The sequence below is a fragment of the Aquarana catesbeiana genome, linkage group LG03 (genome assembly GCF_042186555.1).
Source record: "Aquarana catesbeiana isolate 2022-GZ linkage group LG03, ASM4218655v1, whole genome shotgun sequence".
In the NCBI taxonomy this organism is placed as follows: Eukaryota; Metazoa; Chordata; class Amphibia; order Anura; family Ranidae; genus Aquarana; species Aquarana catesbeiana.
In genome coordinates, this window is record NC_133326.1 from 712,488,410 (window position 1) to 712,502,982 (window position 14,573).

At 45.6% G+C, this 14,573-nt stretch overlaps 1 protein-coding gene across 1 annotated transcript; it reads right to left on the minus strand.

Moving 5' to 3' along the window:
• Positions 1-6,830: 6,830 nt before the first annotated feature.
• LOC141133661 (E3 ubiquitin-protein ligase TRIM39-like) lies at positions 6,831-14,094 on the minus strand. The gene has a single exon (XM_073623157.1). It carries the CDS (start codon positions 13,737-13,739, stop codon positions 12,162-12,164), a length of 1,578 nt encoding a protein of 525 aa, XP_073479258.1. The 5' UTR covers positions 13,740-14,094; the 3' UTR covers positions 6,831-12,161.
• Between the last annotated feature and the right edge of the window lie 479 nt (positions 14,095-14,573).

The following is a 14,573-nucleotide window of genomic DNA, read 5'->3' on the forward strand; positions in this document are numbered from 1 at the left end:
GAGAGGAGGTGAAACAAACATTCAGCTGCTGCAGGGGGAGAGCATCGGTTGCCCTATAAGCCGCCCCACTGCCCCTTTGATCCAGCCCGGTTCTGGGTATTTCTGGCAGCCAATGTTTGCTTGGAGTTCCCGCTCCACCTCCCAATTCCAGTGCCGGCTTCTTGGTTCCAAGCTGCTTCTGCCGGGTAAGGTAGGACATTTACTTTCCTCAGGCTGCTCCTGCAAGGAAGTCTAGAAAGCATATTCTCTGCCACAGCATATTGTGTGTCCTACTGTCCCACTGCCCCCACCTGTCCCACTGCCCCCCATCTGTCACACTGCCCCCAATCATACTGCCCCCTCACCTGTTACACTGCTCTCCTTCTGTCACACTGCTACCTGTCATACTGCTCCCCTTCACATTGCCCCCCACCTGTCACACTGCCTCCCCACTGTCATACTACCCCCTATCAGTCACACTGCCCCCTCATCTGTCACCCCTGTCATACTGCCCTGATATCTCACCAAAGCCCCCTAATGGGGCACTTAAATAATTGTGTAAAAAAATAAATAAAATACAATCTAAAAAAAATAAAAAATAAAATAAAATGATAAAAAAACTATCAAACATTAAAAACGACTAACCCCGTCCACTGCCCTACTGACCACATCCAATGCATTACTGAAAATGTCCACTGCCATATTGACACCGTCCATTGATGTATTGACTGACACCATTCACAGTCCTACTGCCACCAATCGTGTAATTAGCAAGGTCGCAAAGTTCGCACTTGCAACTGGGCCCTGGCACTCCACCACCATGGGGGAATCCAAGACGATAGGGAGGGGGCCCACTGCAGAACATGTGAAAGGGATCTGCTGTGGGACCATAATAAAGGGCTGTGAAACCTGGGAACAGTGGGAAGGGCCCTGGGCTCAAAAGGAAGGGCCCCGGTCGTGGTCAGGGGGCCATTTATGGTTTCTTGCATCGGGGCCCTGAAGATTCTAATTACGCCTCTGGCTGCAAAAATCAACTTGCAGGTGGACAGACAGAAGGAGAATGCCACAGGCAAAACCAGGATGCTGGAATGAGAAGCAGGAGCACTAGATGCTCCTGACAGAAACCCGATCTTAGTAGAGAGAGGTTGTCCATCAGCTGAGGACACTAGCAAAAAAACTGAGGTATCATTTCCAGCTGGCCAGCTCAGTATCCCTTTTGTTGGCTGCATTCTTGCTTCTGTAATAAGCTCATGGTCCTTTCAGCAACCTTCAAGTAACTCAACTTGGCCAAAGAATTGGAGACCATGTCTACTGTTTAGGCAATGGCAAAGTTGTCACCCCCATCTCTAGACATATTGGTCTCTATCACAGATTTGATAACACTACGATATCATTCTTTGTGCTGGAAGTGGTCCCCCCAGATCCAAGAGGGGGGGACTGGGATAATCGCATTTTACAATGTGAAACACTTTGGATTGAGTGGTTAGCAGCCACTATCCCTCCTGGGATAAATGCAATTAATACATACAAACCTTTTCTGTTACCAAAAGTACTGGGACGCATGCCTTTACACACACATGAACCCAAACTCTCTCATCCATGTCTTTATGGCCCTTGCTTCGTGCACTGGTCCAAATCATTTGGTGGGGGGGGATTATTGTGTGGGGTTGTTTATGAGGGGTTGGGCTTAGCCCCAGTGAAGGGAACTCTTAAGGCATCAGCACACCAAGACACTCTGGACAATTTCATGCTCCCAACTTTGTGGGGACAGTTTGGAGATGGCCCCTTCCTGTTCCAACATGACTGCGCACCAGTGCACAAAGCAAGTTCCATAAATACATGGATGAGCGAGTTTGAGGTGGAGTCCTGTCCTCAACCCGATCAAACACCTTTGAGACGGCAAGCCAGGCCTTCTCGCCTGCACAGAGTCCTGTCCCCAACCCGATCAAACACCATTGAGACGGCAAGCCCGGCCTTCTCGTCCAACATCAGTGCAAAGCAAGTTCCAGAAAATACATGGATGAGCGAGTTTGAGGTGGAGGAGCATGACTGGCCTGCACAGAGTCCTGTCCTCAACCCGATCAAACACCTTTGAGACGGCAAGCAAGGCCTTCTCGTCCAACATCAGTGCCTGACCTCACAAATGCGCTTCTGAAGAATGGTCAAACATTCCCATAGACACACTCCTAAACCCTGTGGACGGCCTTCCCAGAAAAGTTGAAGCTGTTATAGCTGTAAAGGGTGGGCCAACTCAATATTGAACCGTATGGACTAAGACTGGGATGCCATTAAACTTCATATGGCTATGAAACACATGGTCCTAGATGGTAGGCTCATGACTTTCCTGGAACTACAACGTACCTACTCTCTACCGATCTCCTTTCAGTTTTGGTACTGGCAGCTGAAGCATGCCTTTGTAGCCCAGTTTCCTGAACCCTTGACCCTGGAGTCAGACTCCATTGAGCGCCTCCTGATCTCTGATGTGATGGGGAGACCTCTCTCCTCCCTCTATTTATACCTCACAGTAGAATATGACACCAAACTCACTAAATCCTGGGATAAGTGGAGGGCAGATATACCGTTTCTGGGAGAAGAAGAGTGGGAGGAGTGCCTCTCCTCATATATCCCTTCTATGATTGCCGCTAAAGACAGATTTGCCCAACTAAAATTTTTACATAGGGCTTACTACACCCCGCAGAGGCTGGCACGTATATACCCTCAGCGGGAACCCAACTGTCAAAGATGCAAACATGAGGTGGGCACATTCTGGCATATGGTCTGGTCCTGTCCCAAAATCTGACCCTACTGGGTGGCTGTGGCTTCCACATTAAGTGACATATGTAAGACAAAGGTACAGGTCGAACTGAAAATCCTACTATTAAGCCATATGGAAGACATAGAAGGGGATAGGTATTGCAAACTATGTCTGACCTTCTCACTATATTACGCTAGACGTGAAATTTTGCTGAAATGGAAGTCGGAGGATCCTCCCACTCATGCCTCCTGGCAACGCTCGGTGACCTCTGGGCGGCCCCTATACCAGCTGACTTATGAGAGCAGACAATGCCCGGGGAAGTTTGACAAGGTCTGGTCTGCTTGGATAGATGCCTGTGATGATTTTGATCCCCCCATCTGAATACAGCTGATCGACTTGCTGATGGGTGCTGTCCCCCCTCCCCCCCCACCCCCCACCCTAGTCCTCTACACATGCTACAACTGGAAATTGTAAGAGATGCCATAGAGTTAATGACATGGAATACTTATCATGCACAATTTAATTCCTGATTTGTGTGTACTTGATCAATATCAGTTGGGTGGAAACTTGTGGATGGGTACCGATCTACTGATGACTAGACCTGTATACTACTGTATCACTGTAAGTTGACTGTACTGTAATGCTGAATCGTCCAATAAACTTGTCTTCATATGGGTGTAAGGGCAGGATATACTTTTGGTAATACAGTGTAATTTTTTTTGACATTTACATGTCCATTGCCCTGCCTAAGGCCCATTGCGGTGATTTGTTGATAGTTGTTTGAATTTACTTATTTTAGTCAATAATGGTTGTTGCTATTTTTGTAGTTATTATATTTATTTGTCTTAGAATGTCTGAGATTGTTACCTGCTGTATTGTAACCAGAGATATGTGGGCCCCTTGCACTGTGTTGTTGTTTATAACTCTTGGCCAATGAGGTGCTGAATGGCCCAACTGGTTCTCCTTTCCTGTCGATGTGGGGGTGATGCCTGGACTGGTTTTTACTCCAGCGAGTGTGCGGTCCCTTATGCAGGACACTACAAACACCTTGCAGTCTATCCGCTGTCCACTAGGCATCGCTGGGTTAACATCATATAATGGCAATATCCTGTATTGCTCAGGGTGGCCAATGGATCGGATGTTGTTCTCTCTCCATGGCAACCCTCATGTGACACTGCGCATGCACCCTTTTCGGCGCATGCACAGTACGGATTGGGCCGGTGATGTCACCGGCTGCCAGGCAGGAGCCAGGGCTATATATAGGAGGATGCGCTCCCTTCAAATAGACCCTCTGGCAGTGATATGTGAACTTTTGGACCTGTTGGTAAGATAGAAACTTTGCAATTTTGTTTAAGGGACTTACCTAAATTGGTCGATCAGCTGAATTCACTTGTATGTATCTTACCATGGTTGTCCTGTTTTTCAATTATAGTTTTCCCTCAACTTACCGTTATCTCTCAGTCTGTGAAACTATCAGCACATAAATTATACCCTTACATGTTTTAATGGAATTACACTTATCTGCTCCACGGATGGCTGGAACATTATATGCTTAGAAATATGACATCATTACACGTGGTATATACATCTAACCTCGGGGCTGCTGTCATGATGTGCTGATTCAGGCTGATTTCTGAGATGAGCTATGAAGTCCATCTATAGAGCCTGAGATGCCCACAATTTTCGATAAGGGTTAATGATTACCAGTGTTGGGTGAACCTTTCAGGCCGAACATGAGTTTGGGCCAAACATTGGCTTTTCGCCCCATTCAGGGAACACCTAAATTTGCAGGGTGTTTGGTGGGTGTTTGCACAGTGCATTCTGGGCCCTGATTGGGCAAAGCTTTGCCCCATCAGGGTGCAGTAAAAGCTGGTTGTAAAGGAGAAGGGCTGGGAAGCCGGGCGCAGCGTCCTTAACAACTGCTGAGTCATCAGCTGTCAATGAGCTTCCCCGCTGACAGCTGAATAAAAAAAAAAACAATTGGCGGTAAAAAAATTGTAAAAAAACCCCCCAAAGGACCTGGTATGGAGTGGGGGGGACCCCACGCTGTTTTTTCTTTTTTTTCCCCAAAAGCCGAGTCCCGGCAATTGCAACCGCGAGTCAATTTAAATGGGATTTGACTCTTTTTGTTTTCTTTAGAAATGTCATTTTTGCTGAAGCAAGTTCTATACATGCTACAGAAGCGCCACTTTAGAGGCAGACTAAGATGACCCTCCCCAGGAATATATTTAGAGGGATTTTTCATTTTTATTGTAGTACTTTAAAAAATGTTTTTGCATTGATACATATCCCCCAGGGCAGTACCCGGCCCCCATATCCCTTTTACGGCCAATTACTAGTATATAAGCCTTCAAAATGGGGACTTTTGATTTTTTTTCCTGTTCGGCTCCCATAGACTTCAATGGAGTTTCACCGTTTGGGTTAGAACTTTTCCCCTGTTCAGGAGTTCTGCTGCGAACTGAACCCAGGAGTGTTTGGCCCATCTCTAAGGATTTCCCTCTACTTATCTATATAGGTTTGGTTTTGACCAGCTAGTACTTTTGAAGGATTCTTATTTCTTTGATCACGCACTGCCAGTGTACAATATTTTAGGATCCTTACATCTCCTTGGTGTGTATATAGAGTACTCTGTACACTATGTACAACGTCTGTGTTTTATCATATGTGTATACATGGGCACATACTGTATGTCTATACATGTTTTGTTGGTGTGCTATGATTTATGTCTTGTGCTCTGCAGATTATTACTCCTTCTAAATCTCCCAAGGAAGCGGTTACCCCGTGAAATATGTTGGCAGGAAGGCTGGACTAACATCTATTATAGGTTCCTTACATTTGTGGGGGACTATATGAAGACATCCAGTCTTTGAAGGGGTTTAGTTCCCTTTCCTTTTTTTTATATTATTACATTTTGTCGCTGGTGTGTGATGTATTTATTAATGATTTTGTATAAATTTTGTATTAAAAATAATGATTTTACACTATATTTAGTGTAGTGAGTTCAATGATACCATGAAAGTCCTCAGTGCCTCAAAACATTTCTATTCCTAACCTTCAACTTATACCAGAAGTGACCCCCAGACTCTGGTGAGTATAAAAATGGCCGATTACAGCTATTCATTCAAAAAGTGAACCCCCCCAATCCCCCAACCCCCGCAGCTAGCACCATTCCTATTTTCTATTGGCTGCAGTTAGTGTCCTCTCCTCTCTGCAGATCTCTGACATCTCTTCTGATCCTCCATGGGCTTTCATCACCCCATTTCCTCTGATCCCCCCCCCGTGTCCACTGATCCCCCTCCCCCCATGTGCTTCAAGGGACATGTATATGTGCAGCTGCAGGGCGAGGCATGTCTCCTCAGCTTATGATTGGCTGTCTGTGGTGCACCAACACACATGAGTATCGTTCACACTAGCAGTTGGGGGGTGGTATAACCCCCTGGTTGAGCCCAAAACTTCTCCCCCTTTAGCTGCAGAGTCAGCAGTCAGGGGTGTACACATGTTGTGGCCATGAAGCAAAGCAGGTACCCCTTTATTGCATTTGGCAGATACCACCACCCACCAAACATGACCCATTCATAGATTTCATAGGATCTGGTTTCCATCACATGATTCTGATTGCAGCTTCCAGGTCGGTCGTGCCCAGAGGAACCCTTCCCTCCGGACTCCACAGTAGATAGGACCACTCTACAACCACCCCATATCCATGTGTAATGCACACAGTTGCAGGGTGGTGGCGTTGCTTTAAGGGGTTAAAACGGGTGGTGAGGAGGTGAGATATTGTCAAACACCTCTGAAAAGTGATCTGAGTATGGACCACTTTTCGAAGGAGTGTCAGTCCCTGCCCCTAGTGTGAATGAGCCCTAAAGCTGGCCATACATGGATGGAAATTCAGCCGGTTCAGCGGGGATCAGCTCAATGTCAATCAGTGTGCGGCCGTCCCTGCTCAGCAGAAGTCAATCGTTACAATGATTTCTATAAAAGGGGCGTGTTGTAAAATTTTTCTCAATCCCAACTGGCTTCCGCCATTGGTCAGTGTAAGTCGCCTATTTACAGTTCTGTGTTCCTTCAATTCTCACTGGTTTACAAAAAAACACAATTTAAAATTTACAAATATTTGTTATTTATTAGCTCAATACAGGTCCATGTTCTAGAATTAGAAGGAATTTTGTAAGTTATGTTGTATTTGTATCCGCTAATAATGATTTTCCTGTATTTTCAGCAAAAATATTATTTTGATAAACATTTGCGCAATTACCATGTGACCTAAATCTAAAAATCAAATAAATCAAAAACCTAAAAATCAGTATAAGTGATACAATATTAAATCATTAGTTATAAAAGGGATCCCATAGAATTCTATTGGTGATCCATTCTATGGGGACACATTATATTAGGATCCATTATAAAAGTGATATAATATATGATATAATAATGTAGATATAATTATCAATCATACATGATGACAGCGATATATGATGAAAAAGAACGACACGATCTTCAAACTTATTATATTCTTATTTCTACTACATATTGTAATCTTATATGATAGATAGATAGATAGATAGATAGATAGATAGATAGATAGATAGATAGATAGATAGATAGATAGATAGATAGATAGATAGATAGATAGATAGATAGATTTGGTCTTAAAGGGCCAGTACACCTCCATCTGTGCCTCTCATAAATCATGTTACACTCTGCGCTCTGTCTCAGGTCCAGGTCCACAATGTCCCATCTCACTATACATAATGATCATGTACTGGGTAGGAGCATCGGAGGAGAGCAATATTGGGTAATATAAAGGGGAGTGGACAAGTGACAGAGTCTCTTTAAGACCATTTGGGGTCCCAAAACAATGCGATATACTTGGGTCTCAAAAAATAAATAAAGCCTCATATAGGATCCCTAGCATACTTGCCAACTGTCACGAATTTCCTGGGAAATTCAAATTTTACAGATTTTTTTTTTTCGCCGCCGCCCGCCGCCGCCCACTGCTAGAGGTCTGTAGCCGACGGAGACAATGTCTCCACCGGCCGCCATTTTCCCGGAGGCCAAATTACTATTTAGTAATGGCCGGGTGACTGCCAATAGAATTTGAGCTGTGGCCATAGGCGTGCGCAGGGGGTGTGCCAGGTGTGCCTGGGCACACCTTAATCACCCCAAGTGCATTAGCATTATTACTCTGTTTGCCGGCGGGGAGATGGGAAATATCTCCCTCTGACCAGTTCTGCCATTAATAAAGTGCTACCATACTTCTCTTTCACTGCATCGCTCTGCCATAAGAGTGTGTGTGTGTGTCTAATATACATTTACACATACATACACGCACATGTGTGTTTGAGCTTTGGGGTGCACACCCTAATGCAATAGGCTGCGCACACCTATGGCTGTGGCACTGCACACCTCCCGCCCCACTGCGACCTGATGTGAAAAGGGGCGGGGGTGGGCGGCGCCGCAGCTCAATTGCTATTGGCAGCCACCAGGCTATTTTGTCCCATTCTGCACTGCTGGGAATGCCTGACTCCATTGGGGGATGCCTGGTGTAAAGACAGGACAGTTGGCAGTGCCTGATGTAAGGGGGACTCCGCTGCAATGCCTGATGTAAGGGGGGACTCCGCTGCAATGTCTGATGTAAGGGGGGACTCCGCTGCAATGCCTGATGTAAGGGGGACTCCGCTGCAATGCCTGATGTAAGGGGAACTCTGCTGCAATGCCTGATGTAAGGGGGGACTCCGCTGCAATGCCTGATGTAAGGGGGGACTCCGCTGCAATGTCTGATGTAAAGGGGGACTCTGCTGCAATGTCTGATGTAAAGGGGGACTCCGCTGAAATGCCTGGTGTAAAGACAGGACTCTGCTGGCAGTGCCTGATGTAAGGGGGGACTCCGCTGCAATGCCTGATGTAAGGGGGGACTCCGCTGCAATGCCTGATGTAAGGGAGGACTCTGCTGGCAATGCCTGATGTAAGGGAGGACTCTGCTGGCAATGCCTGATGTAAGGGGGGACTCCTCTGGCAATGCCTGATGTAAGGGAGGACTCCGCTGCAATGTCTGATATAAGGGAGGAGTCAGCTGGAAATGCCTGATGTAAGGGGGGACTCCGCTGCAATGTCTGATGTAAGGGAGGAGTCAGCTGGAAATGCCTGATGTAAGGGAGGAGTCAGCTGGAAATGCCTGATGTAAGGGAGGACTCTGCTGGGGACACCTGATGGCATCTGGTGGCAAGCGACGTGGCAGCTGACACGCTCAGGGTTCCCACTGATTCTGCATTATGGTGAGTTAAATAATTTCATTCTATATTACAATGTAATAATAGAAATAATGCACTTCAATCATCCTGACACCATAACGACCATGGTGCCGGGATGATTGAAGAGCTAACACCAGGTGTTTGGAGTATCTTTATCTGCTGATTTGTTAAACTTTCTGGAATACACAGATTTCTATTGTGGTGTAGGATCTGGGCCTGCTGTCCCTCCACCCCTCTTTCTTTCTCTCTTTTTCTTTCTCTCCCTCTTTCTTTCTTTCTCCCTCCATCCCTCATTCATCTCATACCACACCCCTTCCGAGCCATGCCCATTTAAGACACTCCCACTATTCTGCTCAAGCCACGCCCATTTCTCGCCGCGGCGCGATTCGCGCGCCACATTTTTCTGTTGCAGTATGCCCCACCCACAAACGAATGCCACACCCCCGAATTATAGCAGGCTCCGCCTACATGCAACAAAGTGTCCCGAATTTTTTTTTTCAATGTTAGCAACTATGTCCTAGGTATTGAGACACACTTGAGGCCCCAGACAGACTTCTTTTCGCACCCAAAGCAAAAAGTCAAAGTGTCCTTTGCTGTGAACTGTAGCAGTATAGGTTGCAGGTTCTGACATTTTTGTGCCCCCATCCCACTGAAGTACCCAAGTTGGCCGCCTCTTCTGTAGCTCTTTGGCCACCAGACCCTTGGAAATGTTTGGGGCCCCCCAGGCAATGTTAGATTTTTCAGGCTTCCACACAATGTGACATATTTGGCCCCCCAGGGACTGGGGCATATTTGGAGAACCCTAGAGAATGTCACATACTTGTGTTCCCAAGCCATATGATATATTTGGGGCCCCTAGGCAATGTGATATTTTTGTGGCCTCTAGACAATGTCATATACAGTATTTGGGCCCCCGGCTTCCCTCGTAGGTTTTCAGAAAGATAAAGTAACAGATTAATCCCGTGTTCTCCTTTTCCCATAATACATCTCTTCTTATTCAGCACAGTGATGCAGAGTGTGAGACCCGGAGCAACCAATCAGATGGTGTGACTGTTAGCAGCACTGTGATGTATATTGCTGTTCAGCGTGTTCAGGGCCACAGAGGGGGTAGAACCGGCCCTCCTGTATGGGGTCTGGGCAGCTTTATAGTGCAGGCAGTTCAAAAAGCTGCTGATCACAGCTCAGAGCCCCCACCATCTCCCCCACAGTACAGATGACTTCTCCTTCTCTCCTTCCCACCGGTTGCTGCAGGGGGGCCACAGGGGGATCAGTTTCAGAGACTGGTCCCCCCACTGCTCTGATCACCCCTCTCCTGTCCCCAATCCCCACAGCTCTGATCCCCCTGTGTCCCCCCTCCCCCCACAGCTCTACCAGCTCCTCCTCCTCTACCTGGCACTGACTTTCAGCTGCTGTGGGCACACAGGGGGACCAGTTAATATGTCATATTTATCAGCCCCTTCATTTTCTGAGTGAACACAGTGAGTGATTGATAATGATCACTCCTGTGTTTATTCATAACTGAAGCATGATAAGTTGTGCTTACTATGCTTCAGTTTGTGAATGAACAGTAAGCCTCTGTACAGAACACCTCCTGTTCATTCATTCTCTGCAGCTTCAGCTCCAAAGAAAGGAGTGGGGATCTCTGTCCTCAATCACTTCTGTCTCAAGAGTGAATCATCAGGAGTCTGTATGGACCCCTAATATTTCACAAAACCCCTCCACACACAGGGCTGTTAAAAAATGTAAACAATAAAATAAAAATAAATTGTAAAAAAGAAAAAAACACAATTAGGGGTTCCTTCCCACAGGTACTCTGACTGTATGAATTTGTTCCTGCAGCTGAAGCCGTGTTCAGGGCCATACACCTGACCCCACACACCCATCCAGGTTGGGGGGTCCCTGTCAGGTAATGTACGGGGCCCCATGATTTCTAACAGCAGCCCTGATTGTGTTCTCCGGTCTCACCCTCTTTGGCTTCCCGTATATTCTACATATTACCAGCCTAATGTATGCCGTGTCTCTGTAAGGTATTGTCCTCTCTGGTGGGGAAGATGAGGGTGAGACCGGAGAACATGCTGCACAGCAATATACATCTCAGTGCTGATAACAGTGACACCAACACAATTATATTACTGATACCTTCTATTAAAGTCTATGCCAAGCTAAGAACTTTTCATTATAGTTTTTGGATGGAGTGAGGGAGGATTAGAACCCCTGTTGTGTTTTTACTGATATCTGGGGATTCCCCTCACTTCCTGTCCTGCTGACAACATTGTACCGGACAGGAAGTGAGAGGAAATCAGCAAAGGGGACCCAGATATACATTTTTAGTAGAATAGGGGAAGGCTAGAGCCCCAGTCAGATTTTATTATAATTGTGGAGAGCTCTCCTCACTTCCTGCTTGGTAAAATCTTGTCACTGGGACAGGAAGTGAGGGGAAATCTCTTTAATGGAGATCTGGATAGTAGTAAAAACCTGACAGGGGTTCTAATTCTCCCCACTCCATCCAAAACTAAGAAAAGAAAACATTATGGGTGGACATACACTTTAATGATACATCACATTTTATTGTCTTAGCAGTAAATCTCTAGATCCCTTCTTCATATATTTCCTCTGAGATTGTTACATTTCTTTTCATCTCTATTTAGTATAGATTGTATGGAATAGGAGGAGGAAAGAGAGGAGAGGTGACCCCATCCTATCCAATCACAGCGACTGCACTGCACCCCGCACAGAGTGACTGCGTGTGGGGGAGGGGCAGAGAGTAGGGGGAGGGGCCAGAGGAGGAGATTGGTGATGTCACACACTGTGATAACTTTCTGTTTAATGATTACAATGAAAGTAATTGTCATGAGATAGATAGATAGATAGATAGATAGATAGATAGATAGATAGATAGATAGATAGATAGATAGATAGATAGATAGATAGATAGGCCACACCCCTCTTTACTGACAAATAGGAATATGTCATTCATTGTTACTCCAGTAACTGGAGAGATCTCCTACCCAATCACAGGGAGTGACAGAGGGAGAAATCTCACATTTAACAAAAACCTGCAGGGCACTGACTGAAGTCCCACCCACTGCTTTATCCTATTTGCTGAATATTCTACCAATCCCACTACCCATCCCTGTGACATCACCAGTCTCTGGGCGGAGTTCTCACTATGACTATTATTCCATATTCCCCCCACAGATCTTTATACATCCTCTCCCTACATATATCCCAGCATGGAGGGGCTCAGTGAAGGTGGTGGTGAAGGTGTGGAGATGTCGGATCGGGTCACACAGATCATAAAAGGAGATCCGTCCGACCTCATAATCCAGATCTATACTGACTCTGTTACTGGAGATATTGGAGGGTAAGCGGATCCCTTTACTGTCATGTATCTCCCCATAGTGATTTTCTCTCCTGTACAAACACCAGGACTTGTTATTATTTCCAATCAGTGATTGTCTTCCTCTCCCCCTCTCTATACTGGGGTAACACATCCCGACTCTCCACCAATCTGATCCCCCGACATCCACTTCCCAGTAATGTCTCCCTGAGGAGAAACTCCGACTGCTCAACACCTGATAATAATACTGAAATCTCTCTGGTGTTTCTGGATGATTCTGATTTCTATCTGACCTGGATACAGTTTTCCTGTCATCTGATACATAGAGATCATTATGAGCTGTGTTTACATCCAGTAATATGTCTGCAGCTCCCTGTATATAGAAGTATACATTTACCTCTGTTATTATATCAGATAATGTGTGTAATGTGTGTGATATCCCATCCACATCCAGACCCCCTCCATCATGGAGGAGTTCCTCATGTCTCTCTCTGTCCTCATTATCTCCATCCTCAGTATCACACAAGTCACCTGTGTCTGATTCCTGTAAGACAGTCAGTGGATCCGTCATGTTACACAGCTCCTCAATGTGACGTATCTTCCTGGACAGCTCCTCCTTCTTTATTTCCAGATCCCGGATGGAGATGGAGATCCGCTCTGCCCTCCCGGAGATTTCCCTCAGGACTCTCTTCTCAAGGTCCTCCAGACGTCTCCTGAGATCTCTAAACAGGACAGTGACTCTCTCGGTGTCACCAGATGCTTTTTCTTCTACTTTTCTCCTGTGTTCCTGCAGACTCTGGACTCTTTCCTCCGTCTCCTCTCTCTTTATCAGAAGGTTCTGCAGAACATTCCTCAGTGTCTCCTTCTTCTTCTCAGAAGCCTCATCCAGCATCTCCACCTGGTGTCCTCGATGTTCTCCAGCCAAAGTGCAGGACACACAGATACAGATATCATCCTCAGTGCAGTAATACTCCAGGATCTTCTTATGGACGGAGCATTTCCTGCTCTCCATGGACAAGGTGGGGTCACATAAGACGTGTTCTGGGGACTTTTTGTGGACTCTCAGGTGTTTATCACACAGAGAAACCTCACAGAGCAGACAGGATCTAACAGCAGGTACAGGATAGTCCACACAGTAAGTACAGAAGACCCCGGACTCCTCATGATCTGGCTGAGCAGACAGGAAATTCTCCACTATGTTACGTAGTGTTATGTTCCTCTGCAGTGCAGGCCGATCCGGAAACTTCTCTCTACATTGAGGACAGGAATATCCTCCAGACCCCCCCTGTGTATCCAGCACACGATCAATACAGAGCCGACAGAAGTTGTGACCACATCTCAGCATTACAGGATCTGTATAAATGTTCAGACAGACGGAACATTCCAGCTCAGCTCTCAGGTTAGCAGACGCCATCGCTGACAGTAGAAGAGAAATGAAAGTGAAAATCTCTGACACCGGAGAAGAATGCAGTTGGGAGGGGTCACTTCCTCCTACACAGGGGGAAGCTGATCCAGATCTGTATTAACCACTTTTTGAGATGTGTTGTTTACAAGTTAAATACAGTTTTTTTTTTGCTAGAAAATTACTTAGAACCCCCAAACATTATACCTTTTTTTTTGTCTAACACCCTAGAGAATAAAATGGCGGATGTTGCAATACTTTCTGTCACACCTTATTTGCGCAGTGGTCTTACAAGCGCACTTTTTTGGAAAAAGTACACTTTTTTTAATTAAGAAATAAGACAACAGTAATAATAGCTCAATTTTTTTTATATTGTGAAAGATAATGTTACAACGAGTAATTTGATACCCAACATGTAACACTTCAAAATTGCGCCCGCTCGTGGAATGGTGACAAACATTTACCCTTAAAAATCTCCAAAGGCGACGTTTAAAAAATTCTACAGGTTGCATGTTTAAGTTACAGAGGAGGTCTAGGGCTAGAATTATTGCTCTCACTCTACCGATCGCGGTGATACCTCACATGTGTGGTTTGACCACCGTTTTCATATGTGTGCACTGCTCACGTATGCGTTCGCTTCTGCATGCGAGCTCGGCGGGATGGGGCGCGTTTAAAAAAAATGTTTTTCTTATTTATTTTACCTTTTATTTTTTTATTTTTACACTGTTCTTTTTAAAAAAAAAATTGTGTCACTTTTATTCCTATCACAAGGAATGTAAACATCCCTTGTAATAGAAAAAAAGCATGACAGGTCCTCTTAAATATGAGATCTGGGATTTAAAAAGA

What these genes read in the sequence shown, in the direction of transcription:
- LOC141133661 (XM_073623157.1), bottom strand. Translation starts at nt 13,739, where the DNA reads ATGGCGTCTGCTAACCTGAGAGCTGAGCTGGAATGTTCCGTCTGTCTG.